At 42.6% G+C, this 27,146-nt stretch overlaps 2 protein-coding genes across 2 annotated transcripts in view; both read right to left on the bottom strand.

Moving 5' to 3' along the window:
* Positions 1-7,347, bottom strand: part of fgd4a (FYVE, RhoGEF and PH domain containing 4a) — a 54,596-nt gene extending 47,249 nt beyond the window's left edge. The window contains exon 1 of the mRNA XM_080027158.1: positions 7,179-7,347. Coding sequence (XP_079883284.1) covers positions 7,179-7,281 — 103 coding nt within the window. The 5' untranslated portion in view covers positions 7,282-7,347. The remainder of the gene's footprint in view (positions 1-7,178) is intronic.
* Positions 7,348-13,237: 5,890 nt separating this feature from the next.
* The window catches only part of bicd1a (bicaudal D homolog 1a), a gene marked incomplete at both ends in the record, with an annotated part of 31,242 nt that continues 17,333 nt past the window's right edge, over positions 13,238-27,146 (bottom strand). Inside the window, 8 exons of the mRNA XM_080027140.1 lie at positions 13,238-13,285; positions 15,397-15,607; positions 15,738-15,889; positions 16,355-17,128; positions 17,491-17,883; positions 20,098-20,583; positions 21,366-21,518; positions 24,481-24,693. Of these exons, the coding sequence (XP_079883266.1) occupies positions 13,238-13,285; positions 15,397-15,607; positions 15,738-15,889; positions 16,355-17,128; positions 17,491-17,883; positions 20,098-20,583; positions 21,366-21,518; positions 24,481-24,693 (2,430 nt within the window). The remainder of the gene's footprint in view (positions 13,286-15,396; positions 15,608-15,737; positions 15,890-16,354; positions 17,129-17,490; positions 17,884-20,097; positions 20,584-21,365; positions 21,519-24,480; positions 24,694-27,146) is intronic.

Here is a 27,146-nt window from a genome sequence, read left to right as displayed (position 1 = left end):
CACTATACACTACTTGTACAGCCATTTGAAAACTACAGTAAAGTTAAAGACACTGAATACGTATGTTTCACATTTTTACTGTATATGCTCTTTGCAATTCTACAGCATTGTGCAAAAGAAAAATACACTTCAGTCACTTATTTAGAACAAACATAAAAAAACACCCTTTTGGTAGAGCTGTGCACAAATGTGAACAATATAACAGGACATATTGTAACTGAACATATATAGGTAAATCATTCTGGCACATCCAGACGTTCCTGTCTGTCTGGCCACATATTTTCATCTACATCACAACGGATATTATCCCTTGCAATGCAGCGAGGAAAGTATCTATGATAAAGAAAAGGTATAAAATTTGCTTGACAGAATTTGATAACTAGTTCAACAATTTTGTATGTAATGACTCAAGCAATGAAATTAAGACTATTAGTTTTATTGGGAACGACTATTCAGCATCCATAAGTATAGTTCATTTTGACTGACATGACATAAGCAAATGACAATGTTATAAAACAGCAGAGAATTGTATGAAAGCAACTGATACATGTCCAAAAGCATTTGCAATTTGTTCAGAGGAAGGAGAAATTGCTACTATGATGTGCTCAAATGACTAAATGTTGCGGAGGTTGAACTAATAGTTATGAGAATTTTCATTCTGATCTGAGAAAAGCACCAAAGCAACTGAGAAAAACTGTAATTCATTAAAAAATAAAATCTGATGAAGGTATGTACAGAGTTGAACATTCTGCATTTGAAAAATAAACTTGTGAGTGCTCCCTGGTGGACAAACTATGTAATGGTAAAACCATCTCAACAATACCTCCATCATATCTTTGGCCTTTGTGTACTGTTGTAACTACCTTTATATAAAAATAGACAAAGAAAAATTCCAAACTTCTGAGTGTATACGCACTGATACTGACAAGTTGTGTTAATACTTCATGCGACACCCTGTCCCACGTTGAAACAATGAGCGTGGTGAAAGGACCCGGGCCCTGCTGGTGTTCCCAGCCTTTTCCTTCCTGCCAACGAGAATGAAAGCAGAATGCCTCACAGTGTTTCCTCTCCTTTGCTGTTAAGTAAGGGTGACTCAACCCCAGCTCGCCAACAGCACACAACACCCTAGGAAAGGTGCACAGTTGAGGGGTTGCGATGTTTGCACTGCAGCACACACACAAACACCCAAATAAACACCCAAATAAACACACACACACACACACACACACACACACACACACACACACACACACACACACACACACACTGGTGGCTATGCTGCATTAAACAAACTCACACAGCACTACCGCAGTTGGGTAATGGGCCATCGGGGACGTTTGCCAAAAGGCCAAAGTGGTTGGAAGAGGGTCTCAAGAGGGGGGAAATGGTTCCCAGGCCTCTGAGAACAAAACTGTCTTTTTTACCCCATCAGCATGTTGGATTAAAATGCTTCCTCGCACTCTGCAGTATCACTCCACAGCAGCAGGCCGGCCCACATGGAGACAAATGTTTTGGCTCAGTGAATCGACAAGCTCTACCCAAGTATCTGACAAGTTACAAATGGTCTACGTTGGAGAGCCGCCAGATGATAACATTAAAAATGGATCCTGCTCTCTGGTAGAAAATAGGGATTAGCTACTGTGAATGCCAGTCAAACAAAGGTAAGAGAGCTGCAGCCACAGGGATGAAACAAGTCAAGGGAATGCTTACTACAAATAAGAGATGAGACATAGATGATGTTTGTGAAAGGATGGGCAGAAAAACACACGTTTCGTCACTTGTTACAGTATCACTATTACTGACTGTAATAGTCATTTTCATCATTTATAACATCAACGCGTCCATGATTTCTTTCAGAGTAAAGTCTCCAGATCTTACCATAACAGCAGAGCAGACACATCTGTGCGTTTTTAACTTTCCGGTTCCAAAACCAGTACTTGCGCCGTCGTTTCATTCTCAGTCCAGTGTCTTTTATTTTGAAAAAGGGAAAAAATAAATATATCAAAAATTAAATACCAACCCAAAATCCTCTGCCTAACTTATATATTATCAACTAAGGACAGTCAGTGTCCATCCTCACTGTGTTGTCCAGCATTGTAAGGATCACCTACCCGAGGCAACTTGTCGGAGACGGGACCTCCGATAACTGGCCGCCAGGTATTCCATGCTGCGTCAAGGGAAAGTCCTAACAACAGGGATGGCCTTAAATACACCTCTGTTCAGCACTTTCTCCCCACTTCCTTCCTCTACCTCCGCCACTGAACAAGACGCACTGCTGAGACCTACTGTCTTCTGAACAGCAGACAGACAGACAGACAGCACTTCAGAGGAAGTCGACTCATCTGACCACTAACACCTTCACGTCTTTGCAAATGGGATGTCCTTGATTTCGCAAAGGTGAGAAGAAGAAAAAAAAAAGGTTGGGTAACATAATTGTCCAACATATTCCGCTGTGTAAAGTAACTTCCTCAAAGTCCCTGTTGGTCCATCTGTCTACAACAGGCCAGCACGGCACACTGGCAGTGTGTAAGTTCTCCTTTTTCTGAGCTCACACACAGAGCTTGTAAGGTGACATGTAGAGAGAGTACAGTACAGCAGCGGTCTGGGAAGAACCACACAGGCTAACAATGCCAGTCAGGATGGGGGGGGGGGGGGGGGGGGGACAAGTCAGGAAACCCTGGCTGACGCATTGAAAGGAAAACAGTGCTTCCAGGCTGACACACTGCAGAAATGTAGCCTCCTATTGACTTAGCATTTTGGGATTTGGACCACTTAGCACTGACGGTGTTGCCTGTTTGTGCTGACTCAGTGTATCAAACTCAGCTGATACAGTTTAGAGATAAAAAAGAGAGTAATGAGAGACACACTGGTCTGGGATGGTGTGTGTGACACATAAAGGTGCACACACACACGTACACATGGCTGCTAGTAAAGGGAGTGTCAACAGACTTTGTCCTTACCCACCCATTTTGTTTTTTTGGAGAAACAACCTATAAGTAGCTCATTGTTAGTTTCCTCTCTCAACTTCATTGTTTTTCCCGCAGGCAATTGTGAGAAAGATCCAAGTATTCTCAGAATCACAGGGAACATGTGTGCATTTGTGTTACCGTTAGAATGATATTAATGGCAATATTCAGTGAATTAATGAATAAGAAATAAATGTTATTTAGTAGCTAAAATATATTATTTTAATATAAATATAAAATAAATGAATCCGAAATACAGTAAATGAAAACAACAAAAAGAGCAAATTGTAGGAACTCAGAAACAATCTAACCAAACGTATAACTGTTTATAGTTCTGTAGTTGATGTGGGAGCAACTGCACAATATCATGCTGGGATAAAGTGTGTGTGGAAGGTTACTTTTGTCATGAAGGAGTGCATGGCTCTGTGATGCTACATGGATAATGCATTTCTGAGACTTTACCCCCACCTGCTGGTACGTTTGCAAAACTGGAGCACCACAAACTTAATCCTGGATACTACTGGGTTTTGCGAGAGAGAAAAAGGGTGTGCAACTGCTGAGGAATTTTACACAATACACACACTTATTATCCATTTCCTTCAGGGTGCAGCCCCCACCCAGTACGATTATGAAATGAACAAACAAATAACATCCTCTGCACGTCCACACACAGTCATCTGAGACGTCGCTACCACACAAACTCAGGGAAAAAAAAAAAAAAAAAAAGTTACATATTAACAAAGTTCAATGTCCAATGAGGGGAGCTGTTAATCTTTTTCTTTTATGGCATTTGGCTCTGGGAATCTGGACTTGCAATAATCACAGTTGGCACATATGATATGACAACACTGTACTTTATGTTATGGATCATGCACCTACAGAAACAAAGTCATATAAATCATATATCATCATATAAAGTGATGAAAAACAATACATTTAAAGCTTCACTCATTGATAGCCTGTGTGAGGACGAGACATCCTCCTCACGGTCTCATGTCTGGATCAATGTGCAAAACAACAACAACAGAGAACAGGATATTGTATTAAATCTTAGCATTTAAACGAATGCCAGAAAAGCTTCAAAAAAGAAATGACTACAAACATGTATTTGGTTCTGGAGCCACAATAACAATAACGTCGACCTGATTGCAATAATGGATTCAATCTTTTCATTTTACTGTCATTATAAAGACAAACTTCCTCCAAAAAAAGATTCCGTTGTTTGAGACATAGATAGAGGGTTCAGAGTCTAGCTTGTTTGTTTCAGTTTCCCTCATTACATTTGAGAGCATTTGAAATTGTCTCAATGGGCAATGCAAATATAATGAAACCACTGTACTCTATACTACTGTACATGTTCAAGCATACCTTTGTTTTTTTTGCTTGTCCTGGACACCCAAATAATATTTTAGAGCTCCAACACAAGACAGAATGCTAAATAGGAAAAGTAGCACTTATTTGAAGGCATATTTCTAGTCAAATGCATGTATAATATCCCTATTTAAACTTGTTTGTTTTATCTTCACCAACTCCTGACATAAATATATGATTATTTAGCTGATAAATGTTCCACTGTGTCTCTCTTTGGTGCTGGCATACCAAATGGCATACAGTGAGTTTATCACAACTGTCATGCTGAAGAACAGCTGTCTGCTGTGTCTGGAATCGACTTTTGACCGTGAGAAATGCATAGACAAAAGGCTTTCGCTTTTGGTCCTAGTTGTGCCTCCTATCGTGGGAACCTCAACATATATTAATGATTGAGTGTCTTAGCAGGATCTCTAGTCTTATAAGATAGAAATACAGTTCTGTTCAATGGTTATTCAAAGCTACCGTCACTGTGGAATAACCACTAAGCTGGGGGCAAAGGAAATACTTTCCAATTGACCCTTTTGAAATTGAAATACAAATCCTGTCCAACAAACAGCGATGATTTATGGGCAGTTTATATTGGCGTGGTACAGCAGTGCACGGCGTATACAAAGTAATAATCCCTTTAAGCCATCATGAACTGATCTGCACAAGGGAATCCACTGTGGGCTGAAGTGAGTTGACGCCAGTATAGGGACAGTGAGAGGGTTCAGTTCAGGGTGAATGGGCATCAGAGCAGCGAAACAATACCACAAGCAGTACGCTAGCCGGCGGCCACAGAGCATCTGATTCACACAGTCCCACTGCTTCTATGTAAGCACACAGAAAAACAAACAACTTCATTGTTGTTAGACCGATATAGCTGTCTTCACAGTGTCACCAGCTCAACTCTAAACGCCCTTGGGCTATTTGTGCTATCAACACAAAGTGCATTTCACTCCACAGTTTCCATCTGCAGATGACTTGAGGGAAAAAATACTTTTACAGACCTAATGATTTGCTACTTCCTAACCATTTGTCCATGTGCATTGATCCAAATAGACAAATAAAGCATATTCTGCAGCGTAAATAAGGATGGCCCAAAACCCTATAACAATCCGCTGAATCTTCCAAAACAAGACCTAGACGTACCGAGTCAAAATAACAGGGCATGATTGATCATTAGAGGCATAACACTGTGTCTCTAGTGACATCCTAACTGTGGTCCAAGAAATTCAGGATCGGCCGGCCACAATAAAAAGAATAAAAGCTGGATCATTAAGAGCCGTATTGAGCCAAGTCAATTGGAAGAAATGTGACTGTGGCAGGGGGAAATCAATTCAGTGCTCTCACTTTTTAAAGCCACTGCATGGTTCATCCCAAGGTCACTTTAATTTTCCACAAATACAGAGCAGTTAGCTCTGTAATAAAACAGAGTGACGACCGTTTACAGTGTGAAGCAAAAATAAACAGGAAGAAGCCATTCATCTGTGATGGGAACCACACAGGTCTAATGAGGTCTCAGCGTTGAATAATAATTGGTTTAGTTTTTTAATCTCAGTCCTTGGATTCAATCATAAATATTTCTACTGCACAGAGCAGATGTGTGAAGCACAAGGCACTCAATACATATACAGTACCAAAACAGGTAATGTGTAATACAGTATGGTGATGAATACACATTCTATATACATAAATTGGACTCCAGGATTGCTCACACAGTGACTCACTGGCAGATACTATCTCTGGGTTATCTCTGGTAATTACCTCACTTCCTGTGGTCCAGCTCATTACCTGAATTACGGCGCTTGACATGTGGCTGACTGCCGGTGGACAAATTGTGCCTTGTTATGAGCTGAACACCTTGCCTATTAACCAGAGCCAAGTTCATATCCAGCTACAAGTAGGCTACAGTGCAGTGCCATCAGCTGCGTGTTTGCACAAGTAATCCTAAGAGTTGCGAGATAAGACCAAGTGTAAGCGGCTCGTGCCCAGACAGTGCACGCTCTAGTCTAGCAGGAGTGCAGACATGTATCTGAATTCCAATTTTTCTGAGAAACATAGACCAGATAATGGAAGTAGAGTTAACATCCATGTGAAATCCTGTGTGGAGGCAGATCCCAAGAGTTGTTTTTTTTATACTAGGCTTTAAAACTGATAAACAGAACTGCACAGGGGGAGGGGGGCTGTCAGATCACTTATCTTCCTGCATTCTGAGTATTCTCCATTGAAAAGAAAAAAATGTGCCTTCCAGCTTGTAGCTGATGTAACTGGGCAGGCTCGGGCATGCCTTTTGAAACATTCATACCTGCTGAGTAGCCAGTAAATTAAGCCTAAGTTAGCAAGGGGGGTGTAAACAAGGGCTATAATGGACATAGGTGTGTAGGTGTGTTATAGCTTGGCCAATGCTCTCCTAACCAGACTGACACAAACACATGATGTCTCATACAAGATCTGTAAGCAGCCACTAAGTCAGAACACTGAGTCAGAACACTGAGTCACCAGCAAGCCCAAGCCACTTACATACTTTGCATCATATTGAGGGGAGTCTTACGATATGCTATAAGGTAGAAACTACACAGGAGAGCACAAGGAAATTTCCATGAGCACTCCCATACAGAGTAAGCTATACTATAATATGCAATAAATGGACGGAACCTGGGATATAGCCTACAAAGTAGCCTACATCGTGCTTTTAGAATAAATCTGCAGTTGAGAAAATACATGATGTGTATTAAGAAGCGCTGGGTTGTACACTAGCTTGTAATAGACCATAATAACATACGAGAGGATCACAAGAATCTCTTGCAATAGTTTTGGGGATATTTGCTGATTCCTTACAAACATTCCTAAAAAACTCACCTGCGTCGTCCGGCTCCTCAGTGTCGAAACTCGGTTGTTTCCTGCGAAAAGCGACTCTGCTAAAGCCGTCCATTTCTGCGTCCCGCAGCGACCGCTCCAGCATTGAAGTACTTAAAAGTGAAACGCACCCAAAGTGACCGGAAATAACCAATAAAACAAAAGACAGAAAACAAAGTCCCCTTGTTCTTGCAGCAAGCTCAGTCTGGCGTAAAGCTGCGTGTCGCCAGCTCGTGAGCCCACCGCCACCGCCTGTACAGGTCAACAGGTAACGTCAGCACGCTGAAGACTCGCGCTGCAGTTTAGTAAACAGCTGGGCACATGTGAGGAATGTCACCTTGATGGGGGTGTTTCCAGAGCCCCGCCCTTCTCCCCCCACCCACCCCCAGTAAGTATGTATGGTACTACTGCTGGAACAGACCTCCTTATTGTTCAACCCAGTATCACACGCACACACACACACACACACACACACACACACACACACACACACACACACACACACACACACACACACACACACACACACACACACACACACACACACACACACACACACACACACACACACACACACACACACACACACACCTTAGGAAAACAAGACTTCTGCTTCTAATAGTTCTGATAAGTTTGCCAATCTGATCAAATTTAGAGATATGAAAATGTAAAAAAATAGTTTGACTCAGTAAAGTCAACATCAACATCGACAAAGGCCTATACTGATATTTAGAGATACTATCCCGTAATTTTGATAAGTCATTGGACAGTTTGAAAGGCAGTAGTACTGATGAGACAGTAAATCCTTGTGACTTATTTGCTAAGCATATATTATAACAATGACACATTTCATGATAGGCACAATAGGAATGTGAGATACTTATTCTGATTGGTCAAGTTTGGAACACTATGTCATATTTATGAGAAGTTGCTATGAGCAGTTAGTTAATACTCACAATTAGACAATTTAGAGTTAAAATTATTATTTTTTTTATTTAATTTTGGTCCAAGCAACTTATTGTGTGATTTTGGCTATTCAGTTAAGCAGTGGAAGGCAAGCTCCTACAGTACGCTTCACCTCTGGTCATTATCAGTCAAAATCATTCAATAAAATTAACATAAATCCTAATCTGGGCCAAACAGGTAAACAACATTTCACAAGGGAGGCGACATTCCGCTCAGCAACAGATGGCTTAATACTGATTCCCATCACAGGCCTCGTGAATCCTTTGTCCTTCAAAAGATGAATTATTTTTGTTCTGCGAAACGTTAAATCTAATCACAAATCTAATGTTAAACCAAATATCTATGCACTTAAAAACATTTGTATCTGTTGTGTGGTCTTTTGTGAAAGCATGGACACTGGTACTAACTCCAGAAAGTTAATTTCAGTGCAGTCCATTCAAATGATGAGACAGAGAAACAGACACAAACACAAAAATCACATACAAATCAAAGGACAGGGATTTTTATTTACTAGTGAAACCAGTTGAACACGATTTTTATTTGGAGGAGAAACTGTAAAACCCACTGTAGTACAGCATAGAGCTATTGTTCTTTTTTATGGTTAGTCTCTCTCCATCCACTGCTATGTTGTGCACACAAACCAAGAGTTAGGTCACCAATGGGCCTCGCATGGGTTCAGAAGCTACTTTTGGACCACACATATTTTCATCGCTCCCGCATTAGCGAAATTAACAATCGACACTGTTAACAGAGACACAAAACCCCCCCGCAAATGTACACAGAGAGAACTGGAAGTGTTCACGCATTCATCGCTGATGTAACCCAAAAGCTACAATCTGTAATTACAATACTCTACTGGCTATGTTGTTTGAGTATATCCATTTCATATCCATCTGGCAAAAAGCAGTTTTTTCAGTGCAGTGAGGAGAACATTCACATTCACATTAAAGACATTATGTGGGTATAAAGTCAGAGAGGTTATTAGGCAACAAACGCCACACATTATCTCCATCTCTGATTGACATATCCCAATTCTTCTGTGTTTCTCAAAGAAACAATATATTTCGACCGGGTCAAAGGAAATGGACAGTATTGCTGCTGTGGCTGTTCCCCCATAGCTCTTTGGAGAAAGTCGGGGACACTCCTGCTGTCTTGCATTTTTTCTTGTCAGTCTGCTGGTTTCAATTGTGAGGACAGAAATGGTTGTTGGATGACGTAAATATCATTCGGTTCAGTCTACGACCGGTGCTACTGTATTGCTAAGATGCATAGTGCATAATTGTGCTTGGACAGTACATACCGTTGGAAGGATTGTGAAAACAGCTAAACATGGAGATGTTACAAGGACAGACAAGTGTAGCTTGGGGTATACTGAACATTTTTTTTCCACTTTGACTGCACATTTCTGTCCCTTACATTATGGGAGAATCACAGTCTTCAGTGAAAGAGCTTACAGAGAAAAAAGAGAGAGAATACTTTACGGTGGTAATACAATGTTTACATGACAGAGACGCTAACTGTAGAAGATGCAGACCTTTGGGGGAATCCTCTTTTAATAGTTTAAAAGATGGCGGTCAGTTCACTCCATGGTCACTTAAACCTGTGCAATTCAAAAGGCAAAAAAAAAAACCCAGGCCAATACAGCCCTAGTCCTGATCTCAAACACTCAGCCTCTCGTCTATTCCCTAGTCTCTGAAGAGATCTGAGCTACGTAACCGACACAACAACATTGCTAGAGTCCGCTGTAAAAGTAAATAAAAGTAATAGGAGGTATAAAATAGTATTTACAACAAAAAAAAGAATAAAGAAAAAAATCTCTGTATAAAAAAAAAACACACAAGCATCCCATGAGAGACTAGTGACGTTAGAAAGGTAGCTGAAATCCACCCATCACCACAAGAAACAATCTTCTCATCATACAGTGTTTACCTTCATGAGTCTGTTTGCAATGTCAAACCCAGTGTCATCCAACTCATCCTCCTATGCAGAGGTGGGTCGTAACGCGCTACATTTACTCCGTTACAAATACTTGAGTAACTTTTTGAATAAATTGTAATTTTAGGAGTAGTTTTATTGCAACATACTTTTACTTTTACTTGAGTAAATATTTGAAGAAAGAACGGTACTTTTACGCCGTTCCATTTGGCTACGTGACGGTCGTTACCTTATTTTTTTATATATTTTATTTATTACATGCGAGAGCTATTTCTCTCATGATTTCTCTCCCCGGGCACGTCTTCAGCCAACATCTCTATCACGTGACTATTTCAACCAATAAAAACCACATTACAAAAGCTTGCCAATCAAATGCAGCCACTTCAGTCACATGACAAGTGTTGTCATGTTGTCATAGGGCTCAACCATGGGCTCAACAATGTCCGCTGACTTTTTTAAAGGCTGCGGTTCCGCACCGATGTTGTCGCCGTGCCATGTAGGTTAAACGCATATTTTACCGACTATCTGGGTGAGTCGAGAAAATGGAAGAAACCGCTGATTCCGAGGAGCAATAGCCACACCCCTGGCCTCAAATACACACTCACACAATCACAGTGACACAGACTCCCACACACTCGCAATTACAGAGACACTGTTCTTCTTTGACACATGTCCTGTTCTCCCTGTAGCCTACTCACTTCGCATGCCCCAGTCTGGCTGCGTGAGAGTCTGAGACTGGTCTCTTTGTTCAGCCACTCTGTAGTTTCATACGTTAAGTGAGTGTGCCAGCAGGTTTTGATGTGTAACGAAGTTTAATTTTGTGTTTTATATTTTTGGGGCTAAACACAACCTAGATCATTTTCTCACGGCCAGTGACATATTGTAGGAATTTGTTTTAAAATGTGTATGTGCAAAACAATTGCAACAGTGTTATAAGGGTTTTAATTAATATAATTTTGGACAAGCCTAATTTATTATCATTTTATTTGAAGGCTGATGTAGGCCTATTTAATTTGGCAGATAATTAATTTATTATTGTTTGAGTTCAAGGGTTATTCATTTGATTTTTAAATACCTTATTTATTGTTTTATTTAAAATTATGTTATTTAACATATCTTTATTTGAACATTGCTGTTTTATATTATGTTCGTGTCTATTCTGTACCGTTTGTGTTGCTCTGTATATTTCAAAAATAAATCCGGAGTAATTCAGTAGGCCTACTTGTACTCTTGAGTACTTGAGTAGCCTTTTCACTGCATACTTTTTTACTCTTACTCGAGTAATAATTTTTATGAGTACTTTTACTTCTACTTGAGTAATTATAATCTTAAAGTAACTTACTTTTACTTGAGTACATTTTTTGGCTACTCTGCCCACCTCTGCTCCTATGTAAAAATGTCAGACATATTTTTTTTGAGGGATTATTATAATGACATAATCTAACATTTGAAATGCTGTGTAGTATGGTTAGGCAAGTTTTACACCGGTTCACTAGACCAGAAATAACGTTCACAATTTTTCAGTTTTTCTTTTTCTTCACCACAGCAGTAAGCATTTTGCATCTTAGAAGAATGGCCGACAAACACAGAAAAAAAATAACATTCCTGTAATAAATATCTCAGAAACTCAAAATCCATATGTAAATAAATAATCAATAGTGTAAAATAAATTATAAATAAATACTAATAAAAATAAAGCAAAAGATTCACGTGATTTGTCACTCTGGCAAATTTTCGCCTCAGTTCAGTCCTCTTCAAGACAGGACGTCACTTCCAGAGAAGAGGGGAGAGTCCGACTCTTCTTCTGCGACCCAGGTAACACATGTAGCCCACGTAGCACTTGAGGGAGGGGATCACCTCAGAGTCCAGTGAGCTCCATTTGAACTGCTAGGTTGGCAGTAGTTTAATCTTGAGGGCAACCCCCTGTATTAAGTGTCTTTGTACGATTACCTATAGGCCAGGGCATGGGCTGGGACAGTGGGGTTAGGTGACGGGGGGGTTTGGGCTGTGGGGCCAGACAGTTACGAGGGTCACAGGGGGAGAGAAGGTTACTGCTGCTGGACAGGACAGCGTCCTGTTCCTCCAGGTCTGCCAATAATTTAGGACTGTAAGAATGCAGAAAGACAGGAGAAGTGAGTGAAACAAGATGGTTATCAAAGGGCAGAGGAGGAGAACAGTTTGTTGTAAGAAGGAATTTGACCCAAATCAGTGAATAGAAATGCAACATGTGAAGAGGGCAAAACAAGGAAAAGTTTTTTGGGCAAATAGGGAGAACGGGTTACAGTTTCTTGCTTTCCTTGCCAGCGGTTAAAATAAGAACATTGTTCCCATCCTCTGGAATATAGAGCTATTGTGAGCAGCCAGTTAGCTTAGCTTAGCTTAGTACCATGACTGAAATCAGGAGTAATCAGATAGACTGGCTCCAACAAAAGGTTACCAAATGTGCCTGAAGTACACCTCCTGTAGTCTTGTTGTCATGGTGAGGTTGCTAGACAACCAGGATATGAGTGATGAGTGAACCTTTGGGGCGTTTGTAGGAAGTTTTTTACCCTTTGGTTGGAGCCAGACTAGCTATTTGCCACAGTTTCAAAACTTTGAGCTAAGTTAAGCTTACTGACTGCTAGCAGCAGCTTCATATTACTGTAAGCGTAGGCCTACAGACATTTGAGTGCATCAAGCTTCTCAACGTCAAATGAAAAAGTCAAACTTTTCATTTAAAACCACCCCAGACACAAGGGACAAGGTGTGATACTTCAAGACAAAGTATCTTGTGAGAACATCTAACAAAACAGGGTTGGACACTTCACATCTTTTCCTGCAATGTGAAAATGTCTGACATAGCCTACTCAGTAAAATGTATAAATGATTTATGCAACATAAGGGTTTCAGCCATAACCTGTCCATTAATGTAAAGTGTGAATCCGGATCTTTTATCTTATGCAGCCCTGCAGGTATAAAAAAAACCTATTAAAAACAGAAATGTTTATGTGCATTAATGACATTGGCTTCAACCAGCATTTTTGTGTAATAGATAGATAGATAGATAGATAGATAGATAGATAGATAGATAGATAGATAAATAGATAGATAGATGTCTATGAGCCTACTACTAGCAGGTTCTACAGCTCGTTACCTGCCAGCTAGGGAGGCTCTCCCTCGCCTTAGTTGTGGGGCGAGCGGCGGTACTGAGGCAGCAGGCTGCTGACAATCTACAAGAAACTGATAAATTAGACAAATATACAGAGTGGTGACACTCAGGGTTAGACAATAAGACAGAGAAAGCACGGAGGAGACAGGGCAAGACAGGGAGAGGCTGCGTCAGTGGCATGCAGACTACTACTGGTTTACTGCTACGGAAGCATTGACTTTTATACTGACGTACAAGTCTGTTCTCTGTCTATGTACAGTGTTTATGACACTACCACTATAGCATGATGCAACTTTTTATTTATTTTACATGACATAGTGTGAGTAAAACTACATTTTCTTCTTCTTTGTTTTTTGTTTGTTTTCTTTTACAGTGTAAATGAATGGGAGAAGCCTGAAAGAGAAACGGTCAAGGGAAGACATGTGAGCTCAAGAGCAGGGGAAGCAGAAGAAGAACATACTTGAGTGTAAACCAAGTGACTGCCTCCACTGCATGTCAGTTACAGTTTATGTTTGCATAGTGTGAATACAACTACTATTATAAACCAGCCCCGTCTGACCCCACTGACAGGACCAGCCTCTATGCACAGCGAGATGAGAAAACACACCCAAGAGACACAGAGACATGGACACATTTACACAGACACTTACAAATCCATGGTGTATTGATTTGTACAGCACACAAAGAGAAGGACAGACACAGTGGGGCTAATGCTGAACAATCCCGATCAACTCCAGAGCACCTGCTGCCCATTGCTCAGTTACATTAATGAACTCTATTTTAAGTACACGCTAGTCATGCTTGTCAGTTCCACCTCAAATCAGTTTGTCTGAGTCTTATCTTAAAATGTAGTTTGAGCTTAAACTGATTACATACATACAGTTCTCTGAGGTGGGATAAGGAAGAGACAGAGAAGTCAAGAAGCATTTGACAGGAAGAGAATGGAAATGTGTTAAGACACTGCCATCTGGTGGCAAAAACTGGTAATACTGTGAGCGAGGTTTGTCAAGACGTTGGTCATCATCAGGGGAGGAATAGACAGATTTTGTTTATCCACTGCAGCTTCATCTTTTTTAAACCACATGTTCCGCAAGGAGAGAAGTAAAGTGAATACAATCAAACAGGAGTTTGGTGCACAGAGAGGAGGTCTGACTGGTTTCCATATTACTCTTGGCAACACATTAACCACGTTACACACTTTAAGACTGTCAAATGCTTTTTGACAGCTCTTTAGATGTGACAAGAAAGGCATGCACTGAACGGAATATCATTTTACAACATGTAGTATTTGAAAAAAACATAGTCTTAATTAATAATATTAGATCAAAGATTATTCAGTTAGAATGGAAAAACATTCTAACGATTAATTCACGGGGTCTGCCACAGGGAGGTGCTGTAAGTCCCGTTATGCTGAAGCTGATGATACAGCCATTGTTTGCTTGGTTTTCACTTTTAAACACCTCCCAATAGAGAGTTATACATAATGTCTTATTTTACAGTAGCAGTATTCAGCTGCCTGATATCCGATATATTTTTAAGGGTTTACACTAGAAAATGCAATGCAGTCCAACATTCACTCAACCTTAGCAATGCCAAAAAGGCTGTTCATTGCCGTTGCGAAGATCTTTTGGGGATGGAGCAAGCTGTGAGGGGCTCCTGCTTCCTGAGTGTTTCAAAACAAAGACATGTGAAACCAGTGTTTCCTCCTCTCTGTATCCCACCTGATCCAAAGGCTTCTGGGAACTGTGTACATAGCAGATATTGGTGCAGGGGCGTGGAGACGATAATAAATCATCGCTTTCGCCGGAGGAGAGGAGATATAGAGGCGGGGCTACAGGCGCTGTGAGATGGGGACGGTTGACCAACGTCTTGTCTTGAACAAAGGAGTCGTCTTAACTCTAATGTTTTCCACTCAGGGTCTATCATGATGGGCTGGGTGCCCAGAGAAAAATTAGGGTAACTGAAGTTAGACAGGGGTGAAGCAGAGGTCTGGATTGTATCAGAATGTGCATTTGCGGTCCATGCAGACATGGACGGACAGGCGCTTAGTTCTACATAGGGAGGAGTACGGAGGGTTGGGGAGGTGTTCAGGTTGTGCGTGGTGGTGATAATGGAGGCGTTGTAGTGCCTGGTGGGGCTGGAGGGAGCTGTGAAGGCGCCTCTGCCACTTACTTTGGGCGGGCTGCTTCTTATCCGGGGCACCTTAGCACCGCGGCCTCGGTAGGTCTGCTCATGGTCAAACTCCAGGTCCTCCAGCCGTTGGGTCAGGGCCAGTTTCTGCTGGATGGCCATACGGAGGAGGGAGTTCAGCGTCTTCTTCTCATCCTCCGCTGCCGCCAGCTGCCTCTGCATCTCATCCAGCTGGGTAACGTACTCATCACATCTACACAGACAGAGATAAAAGGACAACCGAGGAGAGAACAACCAAGGTCTTAATTTAGTTAACACATGGCAATGATCTACACACTTCTGAAGGGAAAGCTAAAATGTTAGCCTCTTATTTCCCGTCGTACCTCGTAGCAAACATGGCCCTGAGAGACGAGAAGGTGGCGGCGTCTTCTTTCAGTGCCTTCAGCTCGTTCCTCAGCTTCATCATGGTCTCTGTCACCATGGCCTTTTCGTTCTCGTACTTGCTCTTCAAATTTGCAAGTGCACCCTCAGCTGTCTGCGATGTGAACAAGTTTACATTTTATTACAACACCTATGCCTTCTTCAGATAAGGTCTGGATTGTACACAGAAAGGACAATGTAAAAGGTCACATATTATGTTCATCTTTAGGTTCAAAATTAGAATTTGGGTTTCTAGTGGAAACTGATGGTGTAGTGTCCAAAAACCCTTTATGTTTCGCACAGTGCCATTGCTGAATCTGATCTTTTCAGACCCTGTTTGAAACACTCCGTTTCACTTTTGAAGCCCCGCCTTCCAAAAAATGCCCAGGTTGCTCTGATTGACCCAGAACCCAACTTCCGGTTTGTATCTGGCTTGTAATTTATCAGAGGGTGGGGCTTACCCCCTTTATGAGAAATCAGACTCCAGTCACCCCAGGGACCCATATTAATGTTGAAAAACATGAATAAGCGATTTAGCATAATAGGTGACCTGCAATTACAAACACAAATCATCTTTCACCTGCTTATTGGCCTTCAGCACCAGCCTGAGTGTGGCTATCTGCTCTCGCTTGGTACTGAGCAGGGACTTCAGTTTGAGTATCTCCTCCAGGCACAACTCCTTGTCCTTGTCGAGCATGGGCGCCAGCTCCCTGGCTGCGGCCCTCTGCCTGGACAGCTGCAGTGATCGGTCAACAGCCCTCTGGAGGTGTTTGATCTGGTCTCTGATGATGGCGTTCAGGTTGTAGATATTCATGGGTTCCTTGCGCAGGTCGCCACCGGCCTCCGAGGGCACAGGAGATGGGCAAGGAGAGATGCTGGTGACTGGGGATCCATTGGGGTTGCGGGTGGGGCTGCTGTGGCAGGATGAATGTCCACAGTCCACTGCGTTGGAAGTCGCCTCACTGTGATTGGTGTCTTTGGATGGGGAGTCCATGGGACTGCGTGGGGACTCAGAGGAGGAGGAGGAGATGGCTGCTGATACCGCAGCCAGGCGTCGGGCCAGACGGGGTGTCAGCAAAGCCCGATGCTCGTCAGAACCCTTCAGGCTGCCGTTGCGTGTGCCGCGGCTCTGCCGGTAATAGTCCAACATGACGCGGTTGGGCGTCTCATTGTTGCACAGACAGACGTGGTGGTAGAGCTGGGCCAGTTCCTCACTGAAGGTTACCAGCTCGTCCTGAGCTGTGTTCAGCATACTCTGGCTCTCTGTGGATGTGTTGGTGGCCGCTCGAAGCTCTGCCTCCAGGCTCGCCACCCTCTCCCGGCTCTCACGACAACTACGCTCCAAATGAGTTACCTGCTTGGGGGAGATAAGGGGGCAACATCACAGGGTGCAAAACAGAGTTAAAGCAAGAGTCAGCAATTCTGGAGAACGCTTGTTGTCAAAATCCCTTTTTGTCAATCTCTGTGTGAATATCTACTCACGATCCGCCACCTGTCCGTACTGTCTGTGCGTTGAAATAAATCCTGTGTTAATACACAGCCTAGGCTCTGTAAACTGAAATGTTGCTAACAACGGTGGGCCCATTTGTTAACATACCAGTTTACAGAGCCTGGGCTGTGTATTAACACCAGCTTTTTTCCCAGCAAAGTCAATGCTACGATTGATTGCATCATTAAAAGCATAAATATGTGAGGCATGTTCAAAAAATGACAAACCTGCTCACTCAGTGCCTGGACCCTGTCGTCACTGTGGCCGTCTCCCTGGCCCTCCACAGCCTGGTTGTACTTCTCCTTCAGGGCCTTGAGCTCTGCTTTCAGGTCGATCACCTCCGTCACAGCCACCTTGTACTTACACTCCAGGATCTCAAAGCCGTGGATATCAGGATCATGGTGACCGTTGGCGGGTGGCGATAAGGGGCTGCCGTCTGGTTTCTCACTCTCCTGAGGGTCCTGCAGCTCTTTGTCTCCGTTGAGGCCTTTCATGGTGTTGACGTGCTCCGTGAGGCGGTGGACACGCTCGCTCTGCTCGGACAGGGCGCCCTGTGTGTGCTGCAGCTGGGTCTGGGACTCCTGCAGGTTCATGAGCAGTGCAGATTTCTCACGCTCCACCTGTTGGACAAGGAGGATACACTATCGCATGAGTATACATAATACTATACATGTGTTTAAAGATATACATACTCATGTTTTAAGTCCAAGGCTTCTTATCACGTTATACTGTATATTTGTATATTAAAAGGGGGAGTCAGTGATTCTGTAGAATGCTTGTTGCTGTGTGTGTGCTGAAAAAATCTGGTGTTAAAAGTTAAAACACAGCCTATGCTCTGTAAACGAGTATGTAAACAAAGGGGGCTCACCGTAGCAAACGCCATGCCCTGTTACAGAGCTTAGGCTGTATATTAACACCACATTTTCTTTAAGCGCACAACACACAGTACTGACAGGTAGTAGATCGTTATATAGCAGTGCTGTGCTCCCACAGTGCTGAAAGGGTAAAACTTTATTGATCCAACTCTGCACAACTGCTTGAAGGTCGCCAAGAAAGAGATTGTTTAAAACACTGAGATGATAATCATTGCCTGGGGCAACACCTAAATTGAAATTGTGAATGTTTTTTATACAACCGTATTGAAAAAGACTAAATTGATTTTACAATATTCAACTGACAATCAGAAGCCCCATCATGCTGCTGGCGGTGAGGTCATTCCCAGAGTTATCAACTCGAGAAGAGAAAGAAGAGAAAATTGATTTGTGAGTAATTGTGTTTAGAGAGAAAGGCATGCCGCTGATATAGCAGACACTTATATCATTTCCTATTTCCAAGAGGAGCTCGGCTATGGCGGAAAAATGTGCAGTAATGACTTAACTCGATTTTAGCATGACACTAATCTTCCTATGATTTGTATGGCTTTCAACAATACTGTATGTTAACCTTTGCATGGGGTGCCTGTTTATGTGTGGGCCTGTAAGCAGCAGACAGTTCCTTCATTATATTATATAAGCTCTCTATTTATACTTTTTGTTTATATGCATGCTACTTGCTCAAAGTGCAAGGTTGGAAATAATTGTATTACAAACTAAGTGTACTGTGCCAATGGATTAAAACAATCTTGTCCAACATTTACCCTCTCCCTAAGGGTCTAATTTCCCTCTAAGTGCTCTATTCCTGTCCCTTCGTCTCTAAACTAAAAGCAAAAAGAGTCCGTTCTTGTCTCTGTCTGGCCATTGCATCTGCTCCCTATGCCTGCTATGGGAAGCTAATTACCCTGACAGGGCTTCGTATAGCACGTGCTAATGTACTACCTCTACTGCTCTTTTTCCTTCATCACTCTCACTGAGACATCAACACATATTAAAGCATAGATCAGTCAACAACATGTGATATACAGTTCATACGGATGAGAACATAGGCTAAAATACACATGAACAAAAGAGCGCCGCACAGAGTGATAGTTGCGGCGATCACAGAGTAATTAAATGCTGATTTCAGTTCCAGTTTTTGTATGCTTGTTTGGAAAACTAACATTCAATGAAGCCTGCAGCATAATATGGAGTTTTTTCAGTTTGTCCTCTCCTACCCAATATGTCATCACCTTGGCATGTCCTTGTGTTTACCAGCAGCTGCTTTCAGCTGTGTAACAATGAAAACTCAACAGAAAATAACTCATACACTAAACCAGGGGTCACCAACACAGTGCGCACGAGCACCAGGTAGCCCGCAAGGACCATATGAGGCGCCCGCAGGCCTGTTCTAAAAATAGCATAATAATCTGTTTCCCACCTTTTTTAAGTCATTTTTGATCATCATTGTGAGAAATCATTAACATGATCAGTGTCTTCACATAGATGAATATCATTAATCATTAATAATAATATATAACTAAAGGCAAACTGAGCAAATTTGTTATTTCAGAAGAGTGTATCAAACTGGGTGCCCTTCGTATGACGTAGTACCCATGAAGTAGCCCTCAGGTTCAAAAAGGTTGGTGACCCCTGCACTAAACAAACACAGACACATGCCTGCCAAGAAAGGAGCAGAACAATTGAACCCACAGTCTCTATGCTAAAAACTGAAATGTTCTGTAGGAGTGGATCAATATTGCCTGGTTTCAATGTTCTGTGTGCTACATTCCCCTGCAGGGAACTGTCATCTAGTTAGCAGCATTAAAGCAACTACACTAACTCAACAAACGAACCTACAATACATTCAATGATAAAGAGGTGCCGTCCAAAAGCCATCACTCGGGCTATTATGGCGAATGTGAATTACTGTTTAGATTTACTGACCCCTGCTATAATGCCTTTTTTCTTTTTATCACCCACCTGTAGCAGCTGCTGTTTGACTTTCTGCATCTCCGACAGGTTGAGCTCGCTGAACAGGTCTGGTACTTGGTGAAGGCCTTCTCCTTTCCGGCCCGCTCTGTACTCCCCATTCATCTTGGCCAACCCGGGGCCCGTGTGAATGATGTGGCCATTGCGGCGGTTGCTATCCTCATTGTTGCCGTTGGCGAGAGGGATGACGCCGGTTCCGTTGGCGTCGTCGGGGAACTTGAGTCCCTCGACCCCGGTGACGGTGAGAGCCAGGTGGGCCCCTGCTCCGTACACACTGTCGCTCAGGCTGATGTGGTGGGCCAGCTCCTTCCTCAGGTTGTTCTTCTGCTCGCGCTCGCTCTTGAGGGCGTCCAGGGCCTCCTCTAATTGGCCCTCGGAAATGTCCTTCAGACGTAAGGCATCTTCCAGCTGGCTGTTGAGGAGGACCGTCTCCTCCTCCAGCACCTTGATTTCGTGTTTCAGTCCCTCATACTCCACCTGAGAGAGAGAGAGAGAGAGGGAGAGGGAGAGAGGACAGGGAGGGAGCAGGAAAAGGGCAAAGTTCAATTAGTAGTGTAATTTAGATAGTAGGTTTAATTTAATCACTTGTTAAGAATCCTGGTTTTTGGATTGGGATTGGATTGACCATTTTTACAGTGGGCCCATATAGAGTTACTATGGTACTTTCTGCACCTTAGAACATGCACACATAAAACACTGCATTCATACAACTGCATGCACTATTGACTTCCAAATACACATACTCCATAGTTATTTATAGTTTTGTTGTTATTGTTGTTTACTTAATAAATGTACTTTGGTTATTGGTAAACCTCTTGGCCTCTCCCAAGGGATATGCTGTATTTAAGCAGCCGAAAAGTTCAAACAAAGAACACTTATATCATTATAATACAGAAACCGTGTGACTCTGTGTAATTGGACAGGGGTTACTATAGCTCCTCAAGGGGAACAAAGGACGATGAGCAACTACACGAGAGCATCGTTTGATGTCACGCGTCCTGGAACTAATACTGAAAACATATAGGGGAACACATTCAAAGACGGTTGTAGGTGACAGTAATAATTGGAAACGTGAGTCATTCATATTGAATTCCATGGATTGGTGTCATCATTCAAAGCGATGACAAACTGGTTCCGGGGACAAATGTTTGCTGCTGTGTGGTGTCACCGTAATATATGTACAAATGACATCACACCGTAATAATGTTCCAATTTAGCAAGGTGCCAAAATGGTGACTGTCTTCTTCACACTGACTGACCTGGCTCTGCTTGAGTGTAGACACCAGTTTCTGCAGCGTGATGTTCTCCTCCTCCAGCTCTGTGTAGTCCTGCAGCAGCCTGGTCTCTCTGAACTTGTACTCTTTGATCTCTTCCCTCATCCGACTCCGCTGCAACTCCAGCATATCATTGCTCTGGGGGAGATAGGGGATATATATATATATACGAGGGAGAGGATTTAAACTCAGTTCACAACCTTAATATGTGCAGGACAATATTTCAAACTGTCCTGTCGACTTATAGTGTTGCTAGATGTAACTATAAGATGTTATATTACTCATAGATAGGCTAATCACGAGACCCATGCTATATACAGTATGTATACACAACAACTCAAACTATGTCTTTATCTTAGAGCGCGGTTCAGAGCACCCACACTGGTCAAACAAACTAGACTTAACATGATGGGCATGGTACAGATTGCCTAGCGTGAGTGCACCCTAAGAGTGCTGAATCATTGTATGTAACATATATAAATAGTTTGAGTTGTGTATATATATTGTGAGTATCTATGAGGACCCTTAGACTCTCAGGGGGGTCATTATTTTGGGTCCCCTACTGTGCAAAGACAGAAACATGAGCATATGCTGAACCACAAAAAAACAGTCGATAGAGACATTCACAAGCCATTAAAGTCATGAATCCAAGTACAGTAAGCTATTAAGTAGAACAGCTCTCCTCCATTTTAAGCAATCGTCAACTTTCAGTTACTTGTTGACAGCGGTGGTATATAATAAGAGGGTTCCTTTCTACATTATCTCAATCTAGGTCACTTAAAATGTATTTCTCCGTTCTTAGAGTAGGCTGTAGTAGGAACAGTTTATGGTATATGTGCGCATGTGTGTACTTCTCTCACTGCAGAGTTGCCCGCAGCTTCCCTGCAGTTCTCTGTGCATATGGCAGAAGTGCTGACCCAGAGACTGTGTCAGGAGCGGGTGGGAAAACACACACACACACACACACACACACACACACACACACACACACACACACACACACACACACACACACACACACACACACACACACACACACACACACACCCATCATCATCATCTCTTCTGTGTTTTGAACCTGATGAACCTCAGTATATACTTGTGTGTTTCTGTATGTGTTTATAGTGCAGAGGAGAATGGGGCCAAAACTGAAGGCCATTATGATGCACTGAACCTTTTGATTTGTACAGTGGCTGACAGCAGCTCCTATACACTACGAGCTAATGGAGCCTCCACCGCAAAGAACATAGAAGGACAGTAGGTCATCCTCTGCTGCTGCACTCAACACACAGTCATTCAATTCCATTAAACCAAAACAGAGACCAGATGATAATTGAACAGCAAATAATTTAACACATTCTTTAATGGCCTATTATAGTTTTGTATAATCAACTTCCCTTTGCAACATGTTGTCCAAATCTTCTTGACCATGCAGGGAATTAAACTGATGTGGGCATGAACTAGTGCACAGGATTAAAGGCCAATTTATTTCAGTGAGGCTGTGTGAAAGTGTAGCTGATCAGGGGCTATACAGTGGGTCCTGGGTCAGGGACAGTGCGGCACACAATGCTGGCAATGAGCCCACCAACAGGGCAGAGCCGGGCCACTCACCCCTGATCCAGAGTTCACCGCACAGACAGTGACCCCTGACAGCTTTATTGGATTATTTATTTGTTCTTACTGTTGCTGTCGTAATGGAACATGCAGACACAATAGTTACACAGGGTGGACGATTGATACAGTGGCCTACAGTAGTATATACTAATCAGAATGTTTTGGCAGTTTAGGCAGGTGCAAGGATGTACTGTATAGGTGACAGGCTTGGGTAAAGTTAACTCTGCAAACTAAATGTTTGATTTTGAGGAATCTGTGCATGTTACTGTAATACTGTTTTTTGAATGGCTGTCTTGAACCTGCAAAAGCCTTTTGATTAGACACGACTTGTGACAAACAAGCCCTCCCCAGTGTGTCTGCAACACCTGCTGCTCACGACTGGAAAAGGCAACTCCTCCTCATTAATGAAATGGGCAAATGAGGATTTCAAAGAGGGCCAGAAGCCTTTTGATGAACTCAACTGCATCTAAGAGTCGATCCAAACAGGTGACATGTGTACGTAAAATCAAAACTATAAATTGTGTTGAATATACTCCATAATATGTAGTATCGTGCCTGTTGTGTATGGCATGACGCTGCTTACATTCCTTAATGAATTTAGTGAATGAGTGTGTGTGTCCTTGTGGGCGTAGCGCTGGTTGTGGGTAGAGAGAGCAGCGTGGCTCACTGCAGCCGCTGCACATGTGCCGAGCTCAGGGCATTTCCCTTAGTCCCCAGCTTAACACCGGATTTGCCGCCCACAATGGGGTCATGCCCGCGGCGTCTGACCTCCGCTCGAACTCCTGCGCCGGCTGACAGAGCGTCTGCAGACATGTATGACTGCATAAACACACGCTTAGCACGGGCACACATGTGTATTGTCCTGTCGGTTGTGAGGATTGACCCCTTCCTGCCCGTCACTGTGACCCTTGGCCCTGATCAAACACACTGATCTCATAGAAGTTAATGTACAGTAACTAAGGCTATAGGCAGAATATGGGAAATAGTCTGCTCAAAATTCAAGACATTTCAATAATGGATAGCAAAAAAAAAAAGAGATATTTACTTAAAGTTGTTTTAACAGTTTGTTCAATCAAACTAAGCACATCTGGCTCTACTCTAGTCCAGCTAACCTCAACCTAATCCACTTACACACATCCGGATACCCCGAACGCCCAATGCAGAGAGGGTTTGAAATCCACATGAGTAACTCTTGTTAATTTCCACCAGTAGCAGGATGGGAAATGATCTCAAAAGAAATCTAGTTGTAGTCTTGCAAATAGTGACCCCTCTTCCGAAAATCTTATAAATTGTTACTAAACCCTCAGCGACTTATGACACATTGTCTTTAGATGTGAGAATGTGTCAGGCTTTTACAAGTATTTTCGGAGTCTTCTAGTACAGGCGTAATAATACAAAGCTGTTTTCTTCTGATTTTCTTTGTTTTCCTTGCCCAACATGGATTAAAAAACCCCTCTTGACTAACTGAGTAACTTAACAAACTCACCTCCCGTAGGTCCTGTGTGAGTGTGTTGAGCCTCTCGTTCTCGCCCTGCGCGTTGGACGCCACCGAGCGGCTGAGCGTCACCTCTGTCTGCAGCTCCAGCACGCGGCCCATGAAGTAGGCCTCCTTACAGGCTGACTCCTGCAGCAGAGTCTCCTCGTTGCTCTCCCCATCCTCTGCCACCTTACGCTGGTTAGTGTAGGCCTGGCCAAACGCCTGGGGAGGAAGAAAAGAGGACATATGGTCAGAGGACAGAGTAATAGCAAAATAAAGTCATAAACGTCCATACCCTCTCTTTTGTGACAATGCCATATAAAACTAACATCCTAATCCCTCCAAGCCCAACGTTCACAGCCATGGCCACTAAGCGTTCTCCTCCTGCTGTACTTAATGCCACCGACAGCACTGGCAGCACACTTTGCAGGGCAAGTCCCTCAAGGATACCTGCTCTCCGTCTATGTGGGATGATGTTTCACTGTGATCAATAGACACACTGTTCCCATTCTCCTGACACTGGTTTTCACGGCACAGAGAGCTGACTTGTCGTGATAAAGGAGCCAAGGCTTTGATTGAGGAAAAATCAAAGCACGCACCAACAGCAAAACAGCCAGGCCAACCGTACAACACCCACTGTATGGAACTATAGGGCTGTCGCAAATGCACAAAAGGCTCGGTTGTCAAAGTGAAATTTAGAGATATACTCTCACTTCCAGGAAGGTTAAGGGAATAACATTATCATGTATATTGTATGAACGTGCAACCTCACACTATTTTTTTCCGGACGTGGTTGCCTGTGTGTAGACAGAATGTAATGACTTGTGGACTGCACACTGCAAGACACACAAGCAGCAGCTGCGTCAGTGGTTCAATAAATACTATGAACAAATTTTCATTTTTGCGCAGCGTATCATTATCTCTCTATGGGAGAGACATTGGATCAATATTGCTCTCCTAAAGAAAAGGTGCATCTTTTGGTTTACGATTGCCACACAAAACTGTAAACAATACGGCATGCGTAGTTATTACAGTCTTGAGGACGCGGGTCGTGGACAGAGTTACCCGGGCAATTAGGCAGTGCAGTCTGAATCATGAGGGAGTCGTATATATTTTGGACCGGAGTATTAATAATTCACAGAGTCTTCCAAATCCCACATCAACTTGATAACAACATCTCCTCTGTCCAATATGAATCATTAATAAGTCACAAACATCCATCATACGGAGGAGACACGAGCCCTAGTGTGCAGCTGTCTTTTCTTCCTATTCATTTTTCTATTTACACCTATAAATTCCTGAACAAACAGCTTAGATAAGCAACACTCCATAGCCTATGTCACGGTCCTATTGCTGTATAGACAATTAATTACAGTCAGAAATCTACTTTAGTACATATCTTGGGGGTATATAAAGTAGTGGCACATATAGAGTAAGGGTTGACTTGTGGATGTTTATCCATGACGTTAAGTTACGAGCTCCCGTCGCTGGGTTGTTACTAAATAAATGATTGTCCAGATGAAAAATGAGTAAATGAGGTGAAACTATTTACCCGGAGAGAGAGAGATCATGTCCCTCAGTCACATCTGGCCTGCAGTTTGTGTATCATCACTACCCAGCAGTGCAACAGTAAATGCTGGTAAACAATAGTGAACACTGTCCTGTTGTAAATGCAGTCGTGTACCGTATAAACAGTTCAAATAAATGAGAACGCTACACACAAGTAAATAAGAAACTATTCATTCAGAGAGGCAAGGATGAGACATATTTAGGCCCATTCTAATGCAATGAGCCCTTTTGTTTTCCTTTTGAATTACAAGTTAGCATATGAATAGGAGCCAGCAATAATCAGTCATGCAAAACGGCTGTAAATTCACCGCACATTTAGGCACAGCCACATACTCTTTACTCAAGGAGTTGTTTTGCAATGTCTAGAGAAAAAAAAACTGAATATCGTATTATCTCCCTCGTGCTCCCTCCAAGTCTCTCAACATGTCTCTTTCATGTTCACAGTCTCTTGTTCACTGGCCCTCGTGCCCTCTCTGGCTCCCCGGAGAGGCACAGTGTGAATGTAGTGAATGATTAAGAGGGACGGGCCTCGGGAACTAAACAGTTCATTAATTCTATACGGACAGTGTGTGAGTGAATGAGCCTGCATCTTAGCTACAGATGAGGCGCTGTCACTGGTTCAGCGGACTTCCCAAAGCAACAGCTGTGAACTGAAAGGGAGTATTGGGAATATTGTTTGAGTTTTTCAGTAATTTAGTTAGAGGAATGTAAAATATTTTAGCTGAAAAATATGCCAAACCATGCATCATTTTTTTCACATGCATTGAACTAATGGTTTAACATGTTGGGAAATAATGTTATTCACTTTCTTGTGAACTCTTGAGAGTTAGATGAGAAGATTGATGCAACTTTTATGTTTGCACGCTAAATATGAAGCTTCTGCCAGCAGTAAACTTAGCATTAGACATAAAAGCAGTGAGCAAAGTTTTACTAAATAATAATACAAATGATTATGTAAGACCAACTGAGTCATTTCATTCTGTAGGTATGATTCACTTTCCTACTGACAAAAATGCAGGAACACAAAGTAACAGCCAAAGACAGAGGGACCGTCCCGGTTCCAGGGAGTGATTCAGCAGCAACTCATCCAGGGAGAATGGGTCTTG

This window comes from Ammodytes marinus (genome assembly GCF_949987685.1).
Source record: "Ammodytes marinus genome assembly, chromosome: 5".
In the NCBI taxonomy this organism is placed as follows: Eukaryota; Metazoa; Chordata; class Actinopteri; order Uranoscopiformes; family Ammodytidae; genus Ammodytes; species Ammodytes marinus.
This window is presented reverse-complemented; position numbering and strand designations above follow the sequence as displayed.